Below are 24,300 nucleotides of genomic sequence, written 5' to 3' on the forward strand. Positions count from 1 at the left end.
GTTTTTAAAAAATCACTAAGCAAATTTAGTTTTTGTTTGTTTGCTTTTAGGGAACAGCGGAAACTCATGAGCTAGCAGAAGGCAGTGCCGCAGATGTTCTACATTCAAAAATCAGTGGAGAAATAATGGAATTAGTTCTGATAAAATATCAGGGCAGAAACTGGAATGGACATTTCCGTATATGTGATACTCTTCCCGAATTCTTTCTTGTGTGTTTTTCCTCTGACTCCGCAGAAATGATGTCAATTGACTTGTCAGTACATGTCAAACGAATTGGCAGCCGGATGGTGCTATCTGTCTTTAGTCCCTACTGGCTAATCAACAAGACTTCTCGGGTTCTCCAGTATTGTTCAGAAGACATTCATGTGAAACATCCAGCTGATTTCAGGGATATTATTTTATTCTCTTTCAAGAAGAAGAACATTTTTAGTAAAAATAAGGTATGTTTTGGTTGATATACCAATTTAAAATTGATAAATTCCTAATCTAGGAACTCATGAGTCATTAGCCTCCTTTAAATCCATGCTTACCAGTTTGCTAAATGCCACTGGTATGAAGTAGGTCCAAGTAGGTCCATTTTTATTATAAAATAAAATTTATTTTATAATAAAAAATATATTTTATAATATAAAATATATTTTATAAATAAAAATATTTATCATACATCAATGCAACTTTTCAGGAATACATAATCTAGTGGGTTGTTAGGACTAGCAAGAGTTTCTCAAAGCTTAATTGTCCCTTTCTCCATGGCCTTTAGAATTACTTCTGTTCTTTTAGTAGTGTCAGGTAGAAAGCTTGATTTTATGTATTTTAGAGCTTTAAGAATTTCAGTGATGAAATAGCATTTCAGAAGGTAGCAGAGTTGGATTTGGCTTGTATTAACTGAGCCCACCTAGGTATGAAGCACTAAGCCAGGCCTCCAAGAGGGAACCTATTGCCTAAGCCTAGTCTTTTGTGGTCTGGTCCCTTTTTCCCTTTGTAGATTCCTATCTTGGAATTGCTTAATACACACTGTCCCAATTTACTGCTAGGCCTCTGTCTGTGCTGCATCCCCTGCTAGAATGCCTCTTCCCCCATGTTTTCCCTGTCTGCCATATCTTTTCTGGTTACCTGCTGTTCATCCTTTGACTATCATTGTGCTCAGGCATGACATGTGTGAAGGGATTTCAAGCTGTCAAAAGTGGAGCTAGATATTGCATCCATGTCCTCTTAGAGCAGTGGTTCTCAAATATCCGTTTGCATTAGAATCACCTAGAGGGCTTTTCAAACGTATTTCTGGGTTGTACCTCTATTTCAGTCAGTAGGTCTGGGTAGATGGAGGAGCACACTTAGATCTCTTAGATCTCTTCTATAAAACTTTATCTAGATCTCATAGCTAGAAGTAAACTTTTTACCTTCTCACCTTCATAGCATTTTGTACCACTTGTGTAACCATTAGTCACATTGAGTCTTGCATCATAATTACTAGTAGTGTTTTCCATCTCCCTGTTTAGTTGGAGCTCATTAAAGATAGGAGTGGTGTCCTGTTGTCTTCCATTCTGCTGATCATAATGCTTTTCATTTAACATTTGCTGAATAATATTAAAGGCATCAATTCTCTGTGTTTTAGAACTTTAAGAATTTGTTAGCTCAATATCTTAAGTGTAACACTGGAAAATACCAGTTTACATTATGGTGGTTTTTTGTGTTTTTTTTAAACAACAGAGGATCTCATTGGTATACATCTTTAAATTCACTAAACTCATTGCATAGGTGAATGGAAAAATTGGAACTCTGGTTTTATTTTATTGGCTTCTAGAATATCTGTGGTTCTGTGACCCATTGGCCATATGGCTTTGATTATTTTTTTGTGTCCCATGATACTAAATAAATTTCTAGTGATCTAACAACTTTCCCTCAAATAAAATATTAATATAGTCTTTTAGGTTTCTTATATGATGGTTGTGTGTTCTGGTGTAGGTACAACTGAAAATTTCAACTAGTGCCTGGTCCAGTGGATTTTCATTGGATACAGTGGGAAGTTATGGGTGTGTGAAGTGTCCTGCCAACAATATGGAGTACCTGGTAAGATTCTGCTTGCTTATTTACCTCTGATTTCATTCACATTTTCTTTGGTTCACTAAACTAGCTAGATCTAAGGGGTTCAGAAATTTGAGTTCAAAGTATTGTGTAAAGGACTGTTATCTCTATAATTTTCTCTGGCCACTGGTATGAGGATAAAACCTGAATTTATAAAAGTTTAAGACAGTAAGTGGAATCCTCATTCCATATTATTCTCTGCCAAATGTTTCTTAAATATTAAATTTGATTGTGAAAATTTAAATAATCTGATGCCAGTGGACCTGTTTTATTGCCACTTTGAAATTTTCATATTAGTTCATTAACAGAGATAATAAAGCAGCGGAACTGAGCCTCTTCACTAATTATAAAAGAATTTATGTTTGAAATGTTAAAAAATAAAGAATATAAATAAAATAAATATTATGTCATCATTAGTTAGATTACCTCTTGGTGTTTCTTGAATTGATTTCTGAGGGAATCAAATTAAGGAACCAAAAATTTTTTTAGTGAAAAGATAAGCAGTAGTTGAATATGGCTTATATTAGTTACTTTTTTTTAACAAGTTTTATTTTAAAATATTTTAAGAAATTCATGTATGAATGGGGTATATGTATGTACATATCAAAGAAACTGTATAGAGAGAGGAGTCAAGATGGCGGAGAAGTAACAGGCTGAGACTATTTCAGCTAACAGGAGATCAGCTAGATAGCTTATCTAAAGACTGCAAACACCTACAAATCCATTGGCAGATCAAAGAGAAGAAGAACAACAATTCTGGAAACAGAAAAACAACCACTTTCTGAAAGGTAGGACTGGCAGAGACATGAATCCAAAGCGACAGGAAGATAGACTGCAGGGGGAGGGGCTGGCTCCCGGCAAGCGGCGGAGCAACGGAGCACAAAATCGGGACTTTTAAAAGTCTGTTCCACGGAGGGACATCACTCCAGAGCCTAAACCGGGGCGAAGCCCACACGGGGTCAATGTGGCCTCAGGTCCCACAGGGTCACAGAAGGATAGGGGGTGTCTGAGTGTCGCAGAGCTTGCAGGTATTGGAACGGGAAAGCCGGCTACAGAGACAGAGCCGACAGTAAGCTCACAGCTCGGTGTTACCTTGAACCAGCCGCAGGCTCGGTGAGCTCGGAGCGCGGCCAGAGGTCAGGCAGACGGAAGTGACTGGGAACTGTTCTCTGAGGGCACACTGAGGAGTGGGGCCCCGGGCTCTCGGCTTGTCCCGGCCGGAGACCAGGAGGCCGCCATTTGTATTCCCGTCCTCCGGAACTCTATGGAAAGTGCTCAGGGAACAAAAGCTCCTGAAAGCAAACCGGAGCGGATTACTCAGCCCGGCCCCTGGTAAGGGTGGTGCAATTCCACCTGGGGCAAAGACACTTGAGAATCACTACACCAGGCCCCTCCCCCAGAAGATCAACAAGAAATCCAGCCAAGACCAAGTTCACCTACCAAGGAGTGCGGTTTCAATACCAAGGAGAGCAGCAGAATTCCAGAGGAGGAGAAAGCAAAGCACGGAAATCATGGCTTTCTCCCTGTGATTTTTTTTTTAGTCTTGCAGTTAATTTGATTTTTTTCTTTTTCATTTTTTTTTCTTTTTTCTCGCCTTCGGGTAAAATTTTTTTTTTTAAATTTTTACCCTTTTCTTTTTTAACGTTTTTTAACTAGTTTATCTAATATATATATTTTTTCTTTTTTTATATTTTTCTTTATTCATTTTCTTTTTTTTTAAATTCTTTTCTTTTCTTTTTTTTTTTCCTCTTTTTTTCTCTTTCTTCCTTTTTGAACCTCTTTTTATCCCCTTTCTCCCCCCTCACGATTTGGGATCTCTTCTGATTTGGTTAAAGCATATTTTCCTGGGGTTGTTGCCACCTTTTTAGTATTTTACTTGCTCCTTCATATACCCTTATCTGGACAAAATGACAAGACGGAAAAATTCACCACAAAAAAAGGAACAAGAGGCAGTACTGAAGGCTAGGGACCTAATCAATATAGACATTGGTAATATGTCAGATCTAGAGTTCAGAATGACAATTCTCAAGGTTCTAGCTGGGCTCGAAAAAGGCATGGCAGATATTAGAGAAACCCTCTCGGGAGATATAAAAGCCCTTTCTGGAGAAATAAAAGAACTAAAATCTAACCAAGTTGAAATCAAAAAAGCTATTAATGAGGTGCAATCAAAAATGGAGGCTCTCACTGCTAGGATAAATGAGGCAGAAGAAAGAATTAGTGATATAGAAGACCAAATGACAGAGAATAAAGAAGCTGAGCAAAAGAGGGACAAACAGCTACTGGACCACGAGGAGAGAATTCGAGAGATAAGTGACACCATAAGACGAAACAACATTAGAATAATTGGGATTCCAGAAGAAGAAGAAAGAGAGGGGAGCAGAAGGTATACTGGAGAGAATTATTGGGGAGAATTTCCCCAATATGGCAAAGGGAACGAGCATCAAAATTCAGGAGGTTCAGAGAACACCCCTCAAAATCAATAAGAATAGGCCCACACCCCGTCACCTAATAGTAAAATTCACAAGTCTCAGTGACAAAGAGAAAATCCTGAAAGCAGCCCGGGAAAAGAAGTCTGTAACATACAATGGTAAAAATATTAGATTGGCAGCTGACTTATCCACAGAGACTTGGCAGGCCAGAAAGAGCTGGCATGATATTTTCAGAGCACTAAATGAGAAAAACATGCAGCCAAGAATACTATATCCAGCTAGGCTATCATTGAAAATAGAAGGAGAGATTAAAAGCTTCCAGGACAAACAAAAACTGAAAGAATTTGCAAACACCAAACCAGCTCTACAGGAAATATTGAAAGGGGTCCCCTAAGCAAAGAGAGAGCCTACAAGTGGTAGATCAGAAAGGAACAGAGACCATATACAGTAACAGTCACCTTACAGGCAATACAATGGCACTAAATTCATATCTCTCAATAGTTACCCTGAATGTTAATGGGCTAAATGCCCCTGTCAAAAGACACAGGGTATCAAAATGGATAAAAAAGCAAAACCCATCTATATGTTGCCTCCAAGAAACTCATTTTAAACCCGAAGACACCTCCAGATTTAAAGTGAGGGGGTGGAAAAGAATTTACCATGCTAATGGATATCAGAAGAAAGCAGGAGTGGCAATCCTTATATCAGATCAATTAGATTTTAAGCCAAAGACTATAATAAGAGATGAGGAAGGACACTATATCATACTCAAAGGGTCTGTCCAACAAGAAGATCTAACAATTTTAAATATCTATGCCCCCAATGTGGGAGCAGCCAACTATATAAACCAATTAATAACAAAATCAAAGAAACACATCAACAATAATACAATAATAGTAGCGGACTTTAACATTCCCCTCACTGAAATGGACAGATCATCCAAGCAAAAGATCAGCAAGAAAATAAAGGCCTTAAACGACACACTGGACCAGATGGACATCACAGATATATTCGGAACATTTCATCCCAAAGCAACAGAATACACATTCTTCTCTAGTGCACATGGAACATTCTCCAGAATAGATCACATCCTCGGTCCTAAATCAGGACTCAACCGGTATCAAAAGATTGGGATCATTCCCTGCATATTTTCAGAGCACAATGCTCTAAAGCTAGAACTCAACCACAAAAGGAAGTTTGGAAAGAACCCAAATACATGGAGACTAAACAGCATCCTTCTAAAGAATGAATGGGTCAACTGGGAAATTAAAGGAGAATTGAAAAAAATCATGGAAACAAATGATAATGAAAATACAACGGTTCAAAATCTGTGGGACACAACAAAGGCAGTCCTGAGAGGAAAATATATAGCAGTACATGCCTTTCTCAAGAAACAAGAAAGGTCTCAGGTACACAACCTAACCCTACACCTAAAGGAACTGGAGAAAGAACAAGAAAGAAACCCTAAGCCCAGCAGGAGAAGAGAAATCATAAAGATCAGAGCAGAAATCAATGAAATAGAAACCAAAAAAGCAATAGAGCAAATCAACAAAACTAGGAGCTGGTTCTTTGAAAGAATTAATAAAATTGATAAGCCCCTGGCCTGACTTATCAAAAAGAAAAGAGAAAGGACCCAAATAAATAAAATCATGAATGAAAGAGGAGAGATCACAACTAACACCAAAGAAATACAAACTATTATAAGAACATACTATGAGCAACTCTACGGCAATAAATTTGACAATCTGGAAGAAATGGATGCATTCCTAGAAACATATAAACTACCACAACTGAACCAGGAAGAAATAGAATGCCAGTAAGGAGATTGAAACAGTCATTAAAAATCTCCAAACAAACAAAAGCCCATGGCCAGACGGCTTCCCAGGGGAATTCTACCAAACATTTAAAGAAGAACTAATTCCCATTCTCCTGAAACTGTTCCAAAAAATAGAAATGGAAGGAAAACTTCCAAACTCATTTTATGAGGCGAACATCACCTTGATCCCAAAACCAGACAAGGATCCCATCAAAAAAGAGAGCTATAGACCAATATCCTTGATGAACACAGATGCAAAAATTCTCACCAAAATACAAGCCAATAGGATTCAACAGTACATTAAAAGGATTATTCACCACGACCAAGTGGGATTTATTCCAGGGCTGCAAGGTTGGTTCAACGTCCGCAAATCAGTCAATGAGATACAACACATCAATAAAAGAAAGAACAAGAACCATATGATAATCTCAATAGATGCTGAAAAAGTACAGCATCCCTTCCTGATCAAAACTCTTCAAAGTGTAGGGATAGAGTCCACATACCTCAATATCATCAAAGCCATCTATGAAAAACCCACTGCAAATATCATTCTCAATGGAGAAAAACTGAAAGCTTTTCCGCTAAGGTCAGGAACACGGCAGGGATGTCCATTATCACCACTGCTATTCAACATAGTACTAGAGGTCCTAGCCTCAGCAATCAGACAACAAAAGGAAATTAAAGGCATCCAAATCGGCAAAGAAGAAGTCAAATTATCACTCTTCGCAGATGATATGATACTATATGTGGAAAACCCAAAAGACTCCACTCCAAAACTGCTAGAACTTATACAGGAATTCAGTAAACTGTCAGGATATAAAATCAATGCACAGAAATCAGTTGCATTTCTCTACACCAACAACAAGACAGAAGAAAGAGAAATTAAGGAGTCAATCCCATTTACAATTGCACCCCAAACCATAAGATACCTAGGAATAAACCTAACCAAAGAGGCACGGAATCTATACTCAGAAAACTATAAAGTACTCATGAAAGAAATTGGGGAAGACACAAAGAAATGGAAAAATGTTCCATGCTCCTGGATTGGAAGAATAAATATTGTGAAAATGTCTATGCTACCTAAAGCAATCTACACATTCAATGCAATTCCTATCAAAGTACCATCCATCTTTTTCAAAGAAATGGAACAAATAATTCTAAAATTTATATGGAACCAGAAAAGACCTCGAATAGTCAAAGGGATATTGAAAAAGGAAGCCAACCTTGGTGGCATCACAATTCCGGACTTCAAGCTCTATTACAAAGCTGTCATCATCAAGACAGCATGGTATTGGCACAAAAACAGACCCATAGATCAATGGAACAGAATAGAGAGCCCAGAAATAGACCCTCAACTCTATGGTCAACTAATCTTTGACAAAGCAGGAAAGAATATCCAATGGAAAAAAGACAGCCTCTTCAATAAATGGTGCTGGGAAAATTGGACAGCCACATGCAGAAAAATGAAATTGGACCATTTCCTTACACCACACACAAAAACAGACTCAAAATGGATGAAGGACCTCAATGTGCGAAAGGAATCCATCAAAATCATTGAGGAGAACACAGGCAGCAACCTCTTCAATCTCAGCCGCAGCAACATCTTCCTAGGAACATCGCCATAGGCAAGGGAAGCAAGGTCAAAAATGAACTATTGGGATTTCATCAAGATCAAAAGCTTTTGCACAGCAAAGGAAACAGTTAATAAAATCAAAAGACAACTGACAGAATGGGAGAAGATATTTGCAAACGACATATCAGATAAAGGACTAGTGTCCAAAATCTATAAAGATCTTAGCAAACTCAACACCCAAAGAACAAATAATCCAATCAAGAAATGGGCAGAGGACATGAACAGACATTTCTGCCAAGAAGACATCCAGATGGCCAACAGACACATGAAAAAGTGCTCCATATCACTGGGCATCAGGGAAATACAAATCAAAACCACAATGAGGTATCACCTCACACCAGTCAGATTGGCTAAAATCAACAAGTCAGGAAATGACAGATGCTGGCGAGGATGCGGAGAAAGGGGACCCTCCTACACTGTTGGTGGGAATGTAAGCTGGTGCAGCCACTCTGGAAAACAGCATGGAGGCTCCTCAAAATGTTGAAAATAGAACTGCCCTATGACCCAGCAATTGCACTACTGGGTATTTACCCTAAAGATACAAACGTAGTGATCCAAAGGGGCACGTGCACCCGAATGTTTATAGCAGCAATGTCCACAAGAGCCAAACTATGGAAAGAACCTAGATGTCCATCAACAGATGAATGGATCAAGAAGATGTGGTATATATACACAATGGAATACTATGCAGCCATCAAACGAAATGAAATCTTGCCATTTGTGACAACATGGATGGAACTAGAGCGTACCATGCTTAGCGAAATAAGTCAAGTGGAGAAAGACAACTATCATATGATCTCCCTGATATGAGGAAGTGGTGATGCAACATGGGGGCTTAAGTGGGTAGAAGAAGAATCAATGAAACAAGATGGATTTGGGAGGGAGACAAACCATAAGTGACTCTTAATCTCACAAAACAAACTGAGGGTTGCTGGGGGAGGGAGGTTAGGAGAAAGGGGTGGGATTATGGACATTGGGGAGGGTATGTGCTTTGATGAGTGCTGTGAAGTGTGTAAACCTGGTGATTCACAGACCTGTACCCCTGGGGATAAAAATATATGTTTATAAGAAATAAAAAATTAAAATAGCTCCCCCCCCCCAAAAAGAAACTGTATAAAGTACGGAGAAATTATACACTTGTTTTTTTCCTCATACAGGTTGGTGTTAGCATCAAAATGAGCAGTTTTAATCTTACACGAATAGTTACTCTGACTCCCTTTTGCACCATTGCAAACAAGTCATCATTTGAACTAGAAGTTGGTGAAATTGCAGCTGATGGCTCAATGCCCACTAATAAGTGGAATTATATTGCTTCTTCAGAGGTAAAATTTTCTTTTACTACAACTGGGTCCTAAAATGTATGAATAAATATGGCCATATAAATAAGAATCACATATTCTTCTTTGTTATACTCATTTTTCTATCATATTTTTGTATTAAAATATGATAGAAAAACTTCGCTTTGCTTTTGCACTCTAAACACATGTTTAAAAAAGAAGAAAAGTACTGGTAATATTTATCAGCAGCCAGTCTAGAAGGCTAACACCCAGTCTTTAGTTTTTCCTATATGTATAGATCGTATGGTTGTGTATTGTGAAATGAAGATAAGGATAATGTACTATGAATTATCTTAGTAGTCAGGATAATGTCTTTGCATTCAAGAAGCATGTAATCTTGCTGGAGGGCTTAAGACTCATATAAATTAATACATGGAAGAAAATACATGCAAAGTTATAGGTGGTTTTAGTATTTCTGAATAGATTATCTGAGAGTTTCCTTGAAAATTTCTTAAAATCAACCCCCTCACTTTACTGAGAAGGAAATTGAATCTCATACTTCCCTAAAGTCAGTACAGTCATTAGAAGTCACCATTATTGTGGCCAAGATTAAAAAGGGAGTGTTTCATAGAAGAGATGGCATTTGAACTAAACACTGCAGGTTCAATAAGATTTTAGGAGTGAAGAGAGTGAAGGGAAGAGGATAGGTGCAAAGATGAGTGTTCCTCCTTGAATTTGCCTGTTTTCAACCAAACCAGCTGAGCTTTAAGAACCATTCTTCTGTATACCTCATAAACAAAATTGTGTGTGTGTGTGTGTGTGTGTGTGTGTGTGTATAAACTTAGCAAGAGATTAAGAGGAATGATTCCAGTTATATAAATTTCGAGCTCTGAGAGGCATGGACTTTCCAAGGTACTTAGAATGATCTCTGTTGACTCTTAATCTCAGGAAACAAACTGAGGGTTGCTGGGGGGTGATGGGGGAGGGATAGAGTGACAGGGTTATGGACACTGGGGAGGTTATGTGCTATGGTGAGTGCTGTGAATTGTGTGAGACTGATGAGTCACAGACCTGTACCCCTGAAACAAATAATATATTATGTGTTAAATAAAAAGATCTCTCAACATATACGTGCTCATTATCATTGATGTGGGTTTGATAATAGTAACATTTTCATTCAGAGATAGGATTTACCTAGTATTGTATAACAGAGGGACATTTTGTATTTTATTAGGAAGTAAAACCTCAGTTTTACAGATAAGGCTCAGAGAGGTATATGCTTTGATTAAAATCAAACGGTTAGGAAGGTAATTTTAGGACTTCCAGCAAGGTCTGTGCTATTCTCTTCTCTGCCTTCAATTGTCTTTCTAGTTTTTCTAGGCTAAGATAACACTGAAAGAATTCATAGTGCATTATGGAATTATAATGGGATATGCACAAAAGCAGATGTTTTAAGATTATAGGTTTTAAGTATTCAGGACATTTGAGGCATTCTTAATCAGTAAGCTCTTTAGTTTCTCATATTACAGTTATTCCGTAAGTGCATACAAACTAATAGATCTGTGTTCTTCTGATGGAGTTTCTTTGGTTTCATAAATAGGCCTTATGTTATTAATAATCTTAACATGAGATGTGGAGGAAATATTTTAAGAAACTTAGTAATAATTGTATCATGATCATATTTAGAATTGAAAACTTAATTAGCCATTGTCTTACTGATACCCCAATATTGTTTTAAGACTGATATTAACTTTTACTTTTTCAGTGCCTTCCCTTTTGGCCCGAAAATTTGTCAGGCAAACTTTGTGTGAGAGTGGTGGGCCATGAAGGATCCTCCAAACCATTTTTTTATAACCGACAGGATAATGGCACTTTACTGAGCTTAGAAGAGCTGGTATGTTTTCATGGTTTTTAATTTAATTTAATTTAACTTAATTTAGTTTAATTTCTTATTATGATTTCATGTTTTAAAATGCAATGTCTTCAGTTTTAAAAATCCGCTTTAAAATATTTTATTCAAACATGCTATAAAATCTACTACTAATTGAATTTAAATTAAAAAAAATTCAACTGGAAAAAAAATCTACCAGTAATCATTTGAAGGTGCTAATATATATATTTGTAAGGTGTTATGCATGTATTTGTAAGAGATCAGAGCCAGTGTGCTTTTCAGTAACAACTTAAGAAAACAGACTTTTGTGTCTACATAACTGATTGAAATTCCAAATGTCCCTGCAAGTGAAGCCAATGCCTCAAACAGATTTTTTTTTTTCTGCAATAGAATGGGGGTATCTTGGTGGATGTAAACACTGCTGAACACTCAACTGTCATAACCTTTTCTGATTACCACGAGGGATCTGCACCTGCCCTAGTAATAAACCACACATCACAGGATGTCCTCACATACAAACAGAGGTATGAAAAACAAGGTGCATGGGAAATCTCATTTGCTTTTTACTGGCCCACAGTCCTTTCTATGTGTTTTTCTTTGAGGTCCCATAGAAAGGCCCACAGTCTGGAAGCACAAAATCCTGGGCCTTGCCTAAAACCTACTCAATCAGAACCTGCATTTTAACAAGATTTCTGGGAGTTTCAAATTATTAAAGACTGCTGTTTCTCCATAGATCACAGTTTGAGTAGCAACAGTGTGGACCTAATTTTTTATTTTCTCCAAGACTCATGTTTCTTATCTATTGCATTTGATTCATAAACTTAAATTTAAGCACTGAGTGCTTAAAGTTCTACTGTGCTAAAGGATTTATTGTTTATAGCTTTTTCTGCAGGTGAGCCCTGATGTGCCAATTTGTTTACTTTAATAGATTCCATGGCCTGCATCAGTCTGGAGCACACTGCAACTTCAGAAAGGCAATATTCCCATCCCTCAAGCTTTAAGCTGTTAGTTTATTGGACATTTTAGGGTACTTATTTTTAGGCAGAGTTCCGTTTATTAAGAAAGGCAATTTTTGAAGATTTTTGTGCCAGTCCACTCCTCTGTAAACCACAGGTCTCGGTTACTGAGGGCCTGGCTGTTTTCATCTTTCCTCTGGTGGTTGTGTTTCAGTGGGTCACAGGAGGAGGTGCACTTGGTGCCAGGAGAAGCTCGACTTTTTGCCTGGGCAGATCCTACTGGTACCAGAAAACTTACCTGGACATACGCAGCAAATACCGGAGAACACAGTCTGTTAAAGGTATCGTGTGATGTGAATGAGTACTGTAAGAGGGGCCTGGTGGCGAAGGAAGCAGACAGGCCAGATTCTCACCGTCATGTTTGTCCTTACTCAACTAAAAATGAATTGGAAGTATTTTCAAAATAGGTTGGTTTTGGAGTTTAGATTGCAAGTAGTTCATATCAGTATTTTAGATTAGTCAAAATAATTTCTTTACAGTTTAAAAAACAGGCCTGCTTTATCTTGTCCGAGTAAAGACCAGTGAAGTATCTTTTTATATATACCATTTTTTTTTAAAGAAAGGAATTTTAAAGCTAAGTAAAAACAACTTTATTTTGAACATATGCATGCCACTGTTGGCTGTGAGGTTTTTAGGCATATTTTCCCAATGAAGACCATATATTTTAATTAAAGAAATTGGACAGTATGCAAATTAACCCACAGAAGCAATTTAATGTAATAATTTATTAAAATAATATTTAGGTAGCTAATTTAATCAAGTATGTTATTCTTAGACTCTTAAACTTTGGGAAGGTCTTAAGGATTCACCTACCAGCCTTTCTCTAGTGTAGGAATTGCTCCTATGTTAGTAATATAGATCTTTTGTTTCTATAGAAATATATTCTGTTATGAAAAGTTCATACAGTGTGTCCTGTTCTGCTGTCTGATAATGCCAGTTGTTAAAAAAAACTTTATTGACTTTTGCTTTAAAAAGTCAATAGTGGCTGAATTATCCTGTCCTCTATTCCCTCTGAAATACCCAGAAAAGAGACTTAACCCACTTTTAAAAATCAAATAGTTCCTCTGTTACGAGATTCTTTTTTTTTTCTTTTTTTTTTTAAGATTTTATTTATTTATTTGTCAGAGAGAGGAGCGAGAGTGAGCACAAGCAGACAGAGTGGTAGGCAGAGGCAGAGGGAGAAGCAGGCTCCTGGCTGAGCAAGGAGCCCGATGTGGGACTCGATCCCAGGACGCTAGGATCATGACCTGAGCCGAAGGCAGCCGCTTAACCAGCTGAGCCACCCAGGCGTCCCTGTTACGAGATTCTTGGAATAATTTTCACCATAACAATTTGATGGAGCTATACTGCCTTGCTTGTGCTTTACTTTTTACAAGACCAAAACTCCAAGTTTTGTAAATGGTACAGAGGCTTAAATTCCCTGATCCTCTTAGCTCTTGGCTCAGAGACATGGGAGCTCTAGCAGAGGTCTCTGACTGTGCTGGTATTGTTTCCCTCTTGTCACATTTAATGCTACTCAGTAACTACAACACCCAGTGAGAGTATATAGACACTAGAGAGAAAGTGGGAAAGAACTCCTGGAGGAGGATATTCAGATGTGTATACTGAGGCAGATTGAGGAAGAATCTGGGAATAGTGTATGTGGCGATTGTGGTTTTTAATGTTTCTTTTCTATTTGGTGTTGGAGAACCAGGGAGCCAGGCAATAGGAAAAGTAGAGAATTGTGCCTCAGTTAGCAGCTAATCTGCCAGATTCTGGAAACTGAGATAGAAGCAAGGCAGTTGCCCATTCCCTTGTTTGCTAAGTCGATTTGAGAACAGAGTTCCACTTAGGCCCAGGTGAACATGGTGAGGCAGTTCAAAGAAAATCCATACATTATTGACAAATATTAGGTTTGAACAGATATTTCCTTATTAAGTGTGAATGAACAGGGCAAAAAAACCCAAAAAACAAAAAAAAACCAGCAACACAGGGTTTATGAAAAAAAAAAAAAAATAGCTCAGGAGAAAAATGTGGAATTATCCTGTAGAATCAGAAGGTGATTATACCCCTGAAACTTCTTTTACTATAGAAGAAATTATATATATATATAATAAAACAAAAAACAAAAAAAACCCAGCAACACAGGGTTTATGAAAAAAAAAAAAAAAAAAAAGCTCAGGAGAAAAATGTGGAATTATCCTGTAGAATCAGAAGGTGATTATACCCCTGAAACTTCTTTTACTATAGAAGAAATTATATATATATTTATTTATATATATATATAATATATATATATATATAAATTGTATATATATATATAAATTATACAAGAAATTTTCCAAGTTTATGTCTTGCATCCTCAACTAAGTTACAAAGCTGTAACAGCTATGAAATAGAAGAATGCATGGTGAAATAAAAAGACACACCCAAATGAAGTAGAAGTGGAGTAAGGAAACAGTATATTCTGTTCATACCATAAATATACCATTTAATCTTAAATTCTAATTACAGAAGTACAGATTAAAGTTTTTGTTTTTTTAAAAATCTATTAATTAGTAGAACTAAAATCATTGGTAAGAAAATTTTAAGCAATTGAGAAAACGAAAATAAAGACAATTTTGCTCTTAGAGTAAAGGAAGGAGACTTAAGTAAGTATGTAACAAGTGGCAAGTACATTTTATTGCATCTGTCTCCTGTGTTAATGATTTCTGCATATTATCACTAATTCTTATGATGGGAATTCAGAACTGCTGGTTAAAATTCAAAACCAGGGGACGCCTGGGTGGCTCAATGGGTTAAAGCCTCTGCCTTTGGCTCAGGTCATGATTCCAGGGTCCTGGGTAGAGTCCTGCATCTGGCTCTCTGCTTAGCGGGGAGCCTGCTTCCCCCTCTCTCTCTGCCTGCTTCTCTGCCTACTTGTGATCTCTGTCTGTCAAATAAATAAATAAAATCTTTAAAAATAAAAAGTAAAATAAATAAAATAAAATTCAAAACCAGGTCTATCTGACTTCATAGTCTATGGACTTTTTCCATTAAACCATGCTTCTCATCAATTATGATGGTTTAACTTCCCATCAGTTTTGAAAATGGTTTAAATTCTCCTATTAAAAGACAAAACTCAGATTAAGTTAGAAAACAGTATCTAAATATATGCTACTTACAAAAGATATGTCTTAACCAAACTAACATAGAACGTTAAAAGCATGAAGAGGCAGTAAGGATTTAGGAGGCAAATAAGTAAAAAGAAAGCAAAGTTGTTCATTTTAATTTCTACACAACTATAATTCAAAGCAAAGACTTTTAAATAGGGGGCGCCTGGGTGGCTCAGTGGGTTGAGCTGCTGCCTTCGGCTCGGGTCATGATCTCAGGGTCCTGGGATCGAGTCCCGCATCGGGCTCTCCGCTCAGCAGGGAGCCTGCTTCCCTCTCTCTCTCTCTGCCTGACTCTCTGTCTACTTGTGATTTCTCTCTGTTAAATAAATAAATAAAATCTTAAAAAAAAAAACTTTAAATAGAATATGATGCTATGACAAAGTAATATTCCATTCACTCAGTCTTAAAAATGATGAGTTCATGCCATTTACGAAAACATGGATGGACCTTGAGAGTACTATGCTAAGAGAAATAAGTCAGAGAAAGAAAAATACCTGTATGATTTCACTTTAACACTGGAATCTAAAAAACAACAACCAACCAAACAAGCAAACAAAGCCAGAAACAGACCCATCAATACAGAGAACAAACTTGTGGTTGCCAGAGATTGAGGTGGGGGGTGAGCAAAATGGGTGAATGGCAGTGGAACATACAGGCTTCCAGTTATGGAATGAGTAAGTCATGGAGCTGACAAGTCCAGCATAGGGAATATAGTCAGTGGTACGGTAATAGCATTGAATGGTGACAGATGGTAGCTATGCTTGTGGTGAGTATAGATAATGTAGAGCGTTGTTGAATTACATTGTTGTCCACCTAAAACTAATGAAACATCGTGTGTCAACCATACTTCAATTAAAAAAAAAAAAAGCAATAGACAGATAATAAACAGCAACCAAACTGAACTGTTCCTATTCTCTTGATAAATCCTTTGTTTGCCTTTTTTTCCAAGAAAGCATGAAATGAAAAGTATATAGTAGGTCCCTGTACTGTTTGTTGAAATAAACTCTTATATTTATGTAGCCCAGAATGAGGAGGAAATCATTATTTCAGTCTCTAAAAACACTGACTAAATCAAGTCTTATATTTTTAGTGCTATATGAGACCTTCAGCCATGAAGGCTTTACAAAGCAGTACACTCTAAGTACAAACAATAGTTTTATATGGTGTGACTTATAGAAATATTTGCAGTGTTATAAGTTATTATATGAGGTTACTCTTCTAATAAACTTAGGAACCTCTCCGTCTTGGAGACAAATAAGCGTCTTAGGACAGAGGTGCCCTTGCAGGGTACTCTTGTTCCTCCTGAGTGCCCTTGGAGCAGTCAAATGTAGGGTACAAAAAAAACAAAGCACTATTAATGTTTGTTATTGTTTGAAAGCATTGGTGAGTTAAAATATGTTATGACTTTAATCAATTTATGTCATTTTGATGGTTAGCTTTCCAATTTATAGTCATGTTTTTTAAACTTTTCTAAATGTTCTCAGATACTGTAGTTTAACTTTATGTAATAAAAACTTACTGCTTATAGGTTTAATATAGTCTTTCTTTTCCCCAGGATGAATGTGGCCAGTTTCCCTATGATGCAAATACTCAGATTCACTGGGTATCATTCCTAGATGGACGCCAGAGAGTGTTGCTTTTCACTGATGATGTTGCCTTGGTTTCCAAAGCACTGCAGGCAGAAGAAATGGAGCAGGCTGATCATGAAATAACCTTTTCTCTCCACAGTCTTGGGCTTTCCCTGGTTAACAATGAAAACAAGCAGGAAGTTTCATATGTTGGGATAACCAGGTATGGAAGAAAGAAGATGGGGCATCAGAAATCTTTAAAAAACATTGAGTTCATAATATCAAGTTTACTGAGAGTAAACAGCTGTTCTGAATTTTTATATTCTTTCAGCATAACTTATGAATAGTTTTTTTTTTTCACTGCTAATTGAAAAGCCCCTAAGATAGAAAGATGACTAAGATAATGCCCCTGTACTTACTGTACTCATCATCATTTGGTGGAGAAAACAGAGGTTTGCTTCTTTGTTTTTGGTATGTATTGTTTTGATGAATTATGATAACAGAAATGCTACAAAGAAGTATATAAACGTACAATGGAAGTACAGAGATAGAAACAATTAAATTGTTTTGTGCAGTAGAGACTGAAGAAACTGGCCTGGATTAGAGAAAGCCGACAAGAGTGGTTCAGATAAATTTGAGGAAATATTCATGGAGGAGGCAGTATTTGACATGGGTCTATAGTCTTTAATGGGTGGTTATTTAGAATGTTTTAATAGTGATGGAATCAGTTATTTGCTTTGATTCTGCTTGTATCTGTGTAAGAAAAGTATTTGAATTTATTTATTTTGACTTTTTAAATCTCACTAACTTTGGTAAAAGACTCCTTTTCTTGGAGACTGATGGTTAGAATGGTTACCATGTTCCCATGTATAACCATCATAGCGTCAATATCAATAATCATGTTTAGTGAAGTAAAACATTAAGTCAATAAAAAGATCATATATGTAACATACTTTATGTAACACCTGATGGATTAAGAATTCTATAAAGGGTATACATCCTGGGGTGCCTGGGTGTCTCAGTGGGTTAAAGCTTCTGCCTTTAGCTCAGGTCATGATTCCAGGGTCCTGGGATCAAGCCCTGCATCGGGCTCTCTGCTCAGCAGGAGCCTGCTTCCCCCGCCCCCCTCCGCCTACTTGTGATCTCTGTCAAATAAATAAATAAAATCTTAAAAAAAAAAGGGGGTATATAATATACCCTAATATAATATATAATAAAAAAATAAGGGGTATATAATATAATGTTGATATAATATTAATATATTTGTGTATATATGAGAAATACATTCTTTCGGCTATATACTTGAGAATTTTACAGTATTTTTAACCTAAATATGAAAATAATTTTTAAGTCCTATAAATTCAATTTCTTCACTCTGTTCCTTGATATAACTTATTTTTACTTTAATATTACATGTGTTATTACATTTTGTCAGACTGGTCCTTACTTATAAAGACTTTTAAAAATTCATCTGAAAGAACTTGGTTATCTTTTTTTCTTTTTTTTTTTTTGTTATCTTTTTTCTGATGCAGTGAGCATTTAATACACATTCAGTGAGGATGTGTACTGAGGGAAAATAAATCAGTTATGTAATTTTTAAAGATAAACTTACTTTTTAGGCAGTTTTAGGTTTCCAGAAAAATTGGCTGTAACATACTTAAGTTTCCATATGCCCTGCATTTTTCCCCTATTATTAACATCTTGAAATAGTGTGGTACATTTTTTACTGTTGATGTTCTAAGGTTGATGCCTTATTATTATTATTATTTTTTAAAGATTTTATTTATTTATCAGAGAGAGAGAGAGGGAGAGCGAGTGAGCACAGGCAGACAGAATGGCAGGCAGAGGCAGAGGGAGAAGCAGGCTCCCTGCCGAGCAAGGAGCCCGATGTGGTACCCGATCCCAGGACGCTGGGATCATGACCTGAGCCGAAGGCAGCCGCTTAACCAACTGAGCCACCCAGGCATCCCGGTTGATGCCTTATTATTATCTAAAGTCCAGTGTTGATGTTGTTTGTTATGTCTGCTCTTAGTGTTATAAATTCTATAGGTTTGACAATTGGATAATACATCTGTCATTACAGTGTTCTATAGTATAGTTTCAGTATCATAAAAAGTCACCTGTGTGTCACCTTTTCATCCCTTTCTCCCTCCCTCTGAACCTCTGGAAACCACTGATCTTTTTATCATCCCTAGGTTTTGCCTTTCCCAGAATGTCATATCATTGGAATCATATGTATGTAGCTTTTTCAGATAAGCATCTTTCACTTAGCAATATTTTTTTGTTTCCTCATGTTCTTTTTGTGCTTGATAACTCATTTTAAAAAATCACTTAATACTATCCCATGTCCGGATATGCCAGTTTATTCACCTATTGAAAGACATCTTGGTTGCTTCTACGTTTTGGCATTTATGACTAAAGCTGCTATAAACATTCATAGGCAGGTTTTTGTGTAGACATAAGTTTTTATCTCATTTGGGTATATATCAAGGAGCATGATTGCTGGATTTTATGGTAAGATTATGTTAAGTTTTGTAAGGAATTGCCAAGTTGTTTTTCAAAGTGGCTGCACCATTTTGCATTTCCACCAGAAATGCGTGAGTGAGCATTCATTGCCCCACATCCTTGTCAGCATTTGGTGTTGTCCATGTTTCAAATTTTGGCCATTCTAACAGGGATGTAGTGATATGTCATTATTGTTTTAATTTGCAATTCCCTAATTACATGTGCTATTGAGTATCTTTTCAAATGCTTATTTGCTATCAGAATATCTTCTCTGATGAGATTCAGGTCTTTTGCCCATTTTTTAATTTTTCATTTTCTTATTAAATTTCAAGAGTTCTTCATATCATTGAAGTAAGTCTTTTATCAGATATGTGTTTTGCAAATATTTTCTCCTAGTCTTTGGTTGTCTTTTCATTCTTTTAACAGTGTCTTTCACACAGAAGAGGTTTTTAATTTTAATGAGACTGGGGTGGGCTGGGGGGGGGGCGGATTTCCTTTCCTGAGTTGTGCTGTAGGAGTTGTAGTGTAGAAGTCAAAAAAATGCAGTTACGTGCATTTTCTCCTGTGTTATCTGCTGGATTTTATACTTTTGTGTTTGATATTTAGATCTATAATTACACATTTTGAGTTAGTCTTTGTAAAATCTGTAAGTTCTAAGTCTAGATTAATTTTTTTTTTTTTGCATGTTCAGTTCTGTCACCATTTGTTGAAAAGATTGTACTTTTTCCATTGAATTGCCTTTGCTACTTTTCAAAATCAGTTGCCTATATTTGTTTGGGTCTATTTCTGGACCCTTCATTCGCTTGGTGTGATTGTCAGTTCTTTCACCTATACCACATTGTCTTGATTTTTACAGTTTTGTGGTAATCTTGAAGTCATGTAGTGTTAATCCTCCCACTTTTTTCTTCTTTAATATTATGTTTTTTGAGTCTTTTGCCTTTCCATATAAACTTTAGAATTAGTTTATCAGTTAGCTGGGGTATTGGTTGGGATTGCTTCGAAGCTATAGATCAACTTGGAAAGAACTGACATTTGACATTATTCAGTCTTCATATGGGTGTACAAAGATCCTTGTATTTAGATCTTTGATCTTTTTGATCAGACTTCTCTAGTTTTCCTCATACTGATTCTGTACAAATTTGTTAGATTTTGTTTATACCTAAATATAAACATTCCTTTATATTAATTTCAAATTTCAGTTGTTCATTGCTGATATGTAAGAACACAATTGATTTTTGTATATTAACTTTGCATCTTGAAACATTAGTTGCAGGAATTTTTTTTTTTATTGATTCTTTAGGATTTTCTGCATAGACAGTCCTGTCATCTGAGAACAAAGACAGCTTTATTTCTTCTTTCCTAATCTGTATATCTTTTATTTTCTTGACTTATTGCATTATCTAGGATTTCCCAGTGTTGAATAGGAGTGGTAAGAGTAGATGTCCTTGCTCTTTGTTCCTGGTCTTAGTAAGAAAGCATCTTGTTTCTCACTCTTTTTTTTTTTTAAGATTTTATTTATTTATCAGAGAGAGAGAGACGGGGGGGGGGGGAGAGCGAGCACAGGCAGACAGAATGGCCGGCAGAGGCAGAGGGAGAAGCAGGCTCCCTGCTGAGCAAGGAGACCGATGTGGGACTCGATTCCAGGACGCTGGGATCATGACCTGAGCTGAAGGCAGCTGCTTAACCAACTGAGCCACCCAGGCGTCCCTTGTTTCTCACTCTTAAGTATGATGTTAACTGTAGGTTTTTGTAGATGTTCTTTTTCAGGTTGAGGTCCCCCCCCCCTTTCCTAATTTGTTGAAGCGTTTTTGTCATGAATTGATGTTGGATTTATATTATTCATTCATTCATTCATTCATTCATTCATTTTAGAGAGAGAGGAGGGTCAGAGGGAGAGGGAGAGAGAGGATCTTAAGCTGTCTCCACACCCAGCGCAGAGCCTGACTCAGAGCTCAATCTCACAACCCTGAGAATACGTTCTGAGCCAAAATCAAGAGTTGAATGCTTAACCCACTGAGCCACTCAGGCAGCCCAAGATTTATATAATTTATAGTAGATATTTTATTCATTATCTTAATTGATTAAATACATAATATAGTAAGGACATTGTTAACAGTGTCATTGATTAATACCAACAAACTATGTTAAATTAAAATATTATGGGGTTGTATTTTATCATTATGCAAACAGTCTTCTCTAATCAGGGATCAGCAAAGTATGGCCTGTGAGCCCAATCTAGTTGATGACCTGTTTCCTAGAGACTTCGGTCTAAGAATTTCTTACATTTTTAAATGGTTGGAAAAAATTGAAAGAAAATAGTATTTTGTAATGCATGAAGATTATACAAAATTCAGAATTTGTCTCCCATAACTAAGGCTTTATTAGAACACAGCCTTGCTTATTTCTTTATATATCTGTGGCTGCTTTTGCTCTGCTGCTTAGCACACAACAAAGGAAAAATAACTCAAGAGTGTAGATTACCACACATATAACTATCCTGAAACTTTTGTTTTTTATTACTAATGCATACTGATCATGTTAAAAGAAGTAGAGAAAGTGGACCTTGAGTATCACTCTTCCAGGTCACAGTTAGTTATTAAATGAAATGGCAAAGCATTATTTTATTATGTAATGACCCTGTGCTAAAAGAATATTTACAGGGGCACCTGGGTGGCTTAGTGGGTTAAGCTGCTGCCTTTGGCTCAAGTGGTGATCTCAGGGTCCTGTGATCGAGCCCCGCATTGGGCTCTTTGATCAGCGGGGAGCCTGCTTCTCTCTCTCTCTCTCTCTCTGCCTACTTGTGATCTTTCTCTGTCAAATAAATTAATTAATTAAAAAAATAAAATTAAAAAATAAAAGAATATTTACCTGTGCTAAAAGAATATTGAAATTTCCAATCTAAGCACTTGTCACAATATACCCACCTCACAGGAAGGGAATGGCCAGAAAAATTTGAAAATTTGAGAAAAAATAACATAAAACAGACTTTCTTTACAAAAATAAAAAACAAACAAACAAAAAAGAAACCAAAACCAAAAAAAAAAAACCCCAAAACCTGAATGACGCATCTGTTAGCCAGGCAAGGAACATCTTTTACCAATGGTGAGGTAATTGGAATCATCTGAATGTAGCAGCTGACGAGAGGTGTCCAGAGTTAATAAACTTAGAACCCTTAGCCTTTTTCTGAAAATAGTTGCTTGAAGAACTGAGGACATTCAGAGCAACATCAATAGTCAATTAAAAATAAGGCAAATCATTTTGAGTGGTTTTCCTTGACTCTTAATGGGTCAACAGATGTTACCCATACTGCTCACTTATTGTATTTGAGAAGCCAGTGCTGAGTTTAAAGTGACTAAAGAATTAGCCTCTATGAATACTGACTTTGAGCCCTAATAATGAAATGAAATGTTGTCACCCCTGAGAATGGTTAAAAAAAATTTTTTTGTAAGTACGTATGGTAACAGTTGTTAACTAGGTTTATTGTGATGATCATTTCACAATATATGCAAATATTAAATCATTAGTGTACCTGAAATTAATGTTATGTCAATTGTACCAAGTTATAGGTCAATTATAAAAAAATTTTTTTAAATTTTGATCTCGGGGTCCTGGGATTAAACCCAGCATCAGGCTCTCTGCTCCATAGGGAGTCTGCTTCCCCCTCTATGCCTGCTTGTGATCTTTCTGAAAAATAAATAAATAAAATATTTTTTAAAATAAAATAAAATAAATTTGTACTCCGTTGTTTTTATATTTTGAATCTGGTCAATTAGAAAAATGTGTGCAATTTTTTTCTCTTGTTATTGAAGCACTTACTTAACCTCAATTTTGTGTTAGCCATAAAATCTAAAATATTTACTATATGGCTTTTTATGAAAAAAGTTTGAGTTCCTTAATAGATTGATATCAATATGTGAGAGAAGAACATTTCCCCTGCCCCTTTTCCTTATGTACTTTTATAATACAGGTGTATTTTGCTGCTTAAAAAAATATCTTGTATAATTTTCATAGAAGATTTATAGTTGTAATAATTTGTGGTTGAATGGCAATTCCAGCAAGCCTAATATATACTACTAACTTAATTTTCTTTGTGAATTGTTTTAGTTCTGGTGTTGTTTGGGAGATGAAACCAAAGCAGAAATGGAAGCCTTTTAGTCAAAAGCAGATAATGTTGCTGGAACAATCCTATAAAAAATATCAAGTATCAAAAGACCATGGATGGATTAAGCTAGATAATAATTTTGAGGTATACCAGAATTTTTTTGTTTTTGTTTTTATATATGTATTTCATCGGTGCATAATAAGTAAGGAAAATTTAGTGTAAAATTTTGTGTGCAAAATTTTATCCAAGTAAAAATGTGTGTGCAGAAACTAATTTATAGCAAATGAACTCTTATTTGTTAGTAGGATTGACGTGACTGATCATCATTAGTACATTTTAAATCAAAATATGTTATTAAATCGTATACTGTGAAACATGATTTAAATGTTTCCCTTTTGTGTTTTTGTAATTTCTTCTGTTTATATCACAGTTTCATGGAACTTGTTTTCAGTAAGATTATGCAGAAATTAATATTGTTTATTGGAACTTTTGTTCTGTTTTGAATGATACCAATATATTGGTAAATAGAATCTGTGCAAAATTACTTATTTCAGTAATGAAAAATCTGTAGAAAATCCATTCAATTAAGTTCATTAAATGTGAATGATTGTTGGACTTGGATAGATGTCACAAATATAGGTGTACTCTGCAGGCCCTTACAGTATTGCAGTTGAAGGTCACTTTTGCCCTAAGACCCCAGAAGCTTGACTGCCATTTCTCATTTGCTTTGGTTCAGTTACACACTTCTGGTTATTCTGTCATGTTTAATGGTTGAGTTTGGATTGATTACCAGATATGCTCCCCATCCCGACCCTCATCCCTATAAAGGCTGGCCATGCTCAAATGA

General features: G+C 36.3%; 1 protein-coding gene across 3 annotated transcripts in view; it reads left to right on the plus strand.

Annotated features, from left to right (window-relative positions):
* The window catches only part of VPS13C (vacuolar protein sorting 13 homolog C), a 187,592-nt gene that overhangs the window by 136,658 nt on the left and 26,634 nt on the right, over nt 1-24,300 (plus strand). For all 3 annotated transcript variants that reach the window (XM_082737311.1, XM_082737309.1, XM_082737310.1), the window contains 8 exons: nt 51-440; nt 1,963-2,067; nt 9,118-9,282; nt 11,003-11,131; nt 11,519-11,652; nt 12,299-12,425; nt 16,834-17,069; nt 23,456-23,597. In XM_082737311.1, coding sequence (XP_082593437.1) covers nt 51-440; nt 1,963-2,067; nt 9,118-9,282; nt 11,003-11,131; nt 11,519-11,652; nt 12,299-12,425; nt 16,834-17,069; nt 23,456-23,597 — 1,428 coding nt within the window. The remainder of the gene's footprint in view (nt 1-50; nt 441-1,962; nt 2,068-9,117; nt 9,283-11,002; nt 11,132-11,518; nt 11,653-12,298; nt 12,426-16,833; nt 17,070-23,455; nt 23,598-24,300) is intronic.

Source organism: Mustela nivalis (genome assembly GCF_964662115.1).
Source record: "Mustela nivalis genome assembly, chromosome: 6".
NCBI lineage: Eukaryota > Metazoa > Chordata > Mammalia > Carnivora > Mustelidae > Mustela > Mustela nivalis.